Source organism: Limulus polyphemus, unplaced genomic scaffold (genome assembly GCF_000517525.1).
Source record: "Limulus polyphemus unplaced genomic scaffold, Limulus_polyphemus-2.1.2 Scaffold607, whole genome shotgun sequence".
Taxonomy (NCBI): domain Eukaryota; kingdom Metazoa; phylum Arthropoda; class Merostomata; order Xiphosura; family Limulidae; genus Limulus; species Limulus polyphemus.
Genome location: NW_013666217.1, coordinates 485447 through 487581, shown reverse-complemented (window position 1 = coordinate 487581; position 2135 = coordinate 485447). Strand labels below are relative to the sequence as shown.

At 35.4% G+C, this 2135-nt stretch overlaps 1 protein-coding gene across 1 annotated transcript in view; it reads right to left on the bottom strand.

Moving 5' to 3' along the window:
- LOC106459435 (peptidoglycan-recognition protein SC2-like) overlaps positions 1–1719 on the bottom strand; it is a 9644-nt gene extending 7925 nt beyond the window's left edge. The window contains exons 1-2 of the mRNA XM_013919055.2: positions 1573–1719; positions 354–515 (exon numbers count right to left, since the gene is read on the bottom strand). Of these exons, the coding sequence (XP_013774509.1) occupies positions 354–515; positions 1573–1624 (214 nt within the window). The 5' untranslated portion in view covers positions 1625–1719. The remainder of the gene's footprint in view (positions 1–353; positions 516–1572) is intronic.
- Positions 1720–2135: the final 416 nt, after the last annotated feature.

Below are 2135 nucleotides of genomic sequence, written 5' to 3'. Positions count from 1 at the left end.
CGGTGCCTACTGTTCGCTTGACTAAATTATTTATCTCTTCAATCTATCTGCCAATCTCGCTGGCTTTCTTTGCCAGGCTTATATACTAGAAAAAAAGAGGGCGCCTCGAACAAACTAGAGTTTCCAGGAAAATTCATGATCCTTCTAGAAACTCCAGCGCGCATACTTTCAGCGTCGCGTGACTTCCGCTGTCGTAACAATATACTCTTAAGTTTTAAATGAAACTAAATAACTCATAACCTTTGAAATGGACGAGGTGCCAATTACTGCCAGGAACACCTGAAATAATAACTAATGCATCTACTTAAGATGTAGTAAAATATAAGTTAACCATATCTTCAACATGAACATACCTTCTGCTGCACAAATATCGTTATTGAAACAACATTTGATGTGATTTGGTTGAGTTGGACAAAGTCCACTTTTGTAGTCTCCATGAGCACAGCAACTTGTGTCAATACACACACCAGCACGACCATCAACTACCCTGTCTTTACACGGTGACTCATTATATGCTAGAGAACAAATAAAATAGTAAAGTTTTTGTTTGTGAGACTATGTAGACAGAAAAGAAAGTTAGTATTAAGTAGTTTAAATGAAATCTATTTTGAAAGATCAAGCTCCCTAAGGATTAGTTTAACATGATTTTGTAGATAATTTTAACCTTTGATAACGCGTAACAGACGGAAGATCACCTGATATGTTAGGGACATTTAAGAAATTTATAAGTAAGAGAATGTTTGCTTTCTACCAAAGACTTTGAGAAAACTGTGATACATTTTGTTTCTCACAATCATATAGGACTTTCAACTTCTGAAAAAAATTATTATTAATAATTTTTCAAAAGAAAAACAACAATACATTTTATATTCTAGTGCTCAATCTGTTGTTGTTTTCCCAAATGTTTCATCATTTAAAAAAAAAAAACCACAAAATCAGTATTTTAGCAAAAACCCAACATCTTTAGAACTGTAGGTAATTTTGTGATTGATACCTTTCTGGAAAAGATAGTAGCCGAGAAAAGTGTTGTAGTACAGATTCTACAAATAAAAATACACCAAGAGAAAAAAAATAAGACAATGCAATAAGCCTGAATAAGAACTAAAAATGAAATAATAATTAAAAAAAACATTAGCTAAGCTGAAACATAATTATATCGAAATAAAGCCAAGAAATACGATTTAAACAAATTAAAACAGGGGTACAAGCGCTCTTGATTCTAAAAATAAACGAATAACAGGTTCAGTAAAAAGTAAAATTTCGAGGTACTGAAAGTATTTTCATCATCGGTTATCAATATGGGACTTGGCGTGGCTTATCGATTCTTATGTCTTCTTTGTGAATCCGAAGATTCTCGTTTCGGTCCAGTCTTTGGGGCTGTTGGTGTGCTATAACAGTGACGGTGATATCCCCTGTTCAATCAGGAAAGAGTAGATCACAAGACTTGGCGGTGATTCTTGTTACATCCTTTCATATAACCCTGTGTGTAGCTTTGCGCAATATTCTGAAACAAACTAAACAGTCATAATTTTAAGAACATTACTTTCATTAAACACTTATAAATATACTAACCATCAGCAGTGAATTTGCCCAAAAAGCAAACAAGTACAACCCGATATAGCATATTATACTCGTTTTGGACAAGAAACTTAGTTTTACAACGAATGTTATTCAGGTTTTAACAACTCCAGTATTTATAAAGAAGAGGTACTAAAAATTCCCAGCATGCATAGCTAGATACAAGGTTATTCACATGTTATTTATAACTAATTGCGCTTTCAACGACTAGCACTGATGCTGCAAGTAATTGTGCCCTGGGCTATAACCAAAGCTACAATTCAAGTCGTATCTATAGCTCTCAAGTCTCTCTTGGGAGGAAGGTGGTTCAATGGTTTCTTGCTTCGGACTCGTAGTTGTATGGTTGCGTGTTTGAGCTCTCTCGTGACTTGTTGTTGTGTCCTTGAGCAAGACACTTTTCTCCAATTGTTTCAGTCTACCAAGCTGTATGGTGAGTACCTGCGATGAACTGGCATCTCGTCCAGGGGAACGTCACCAATTCCACCAGCTTGTGCCTATAAAAACCGGAATTCAACACCGATTCCTTAGTGCCGTCTAAGATGGAAAGGATTTGACCT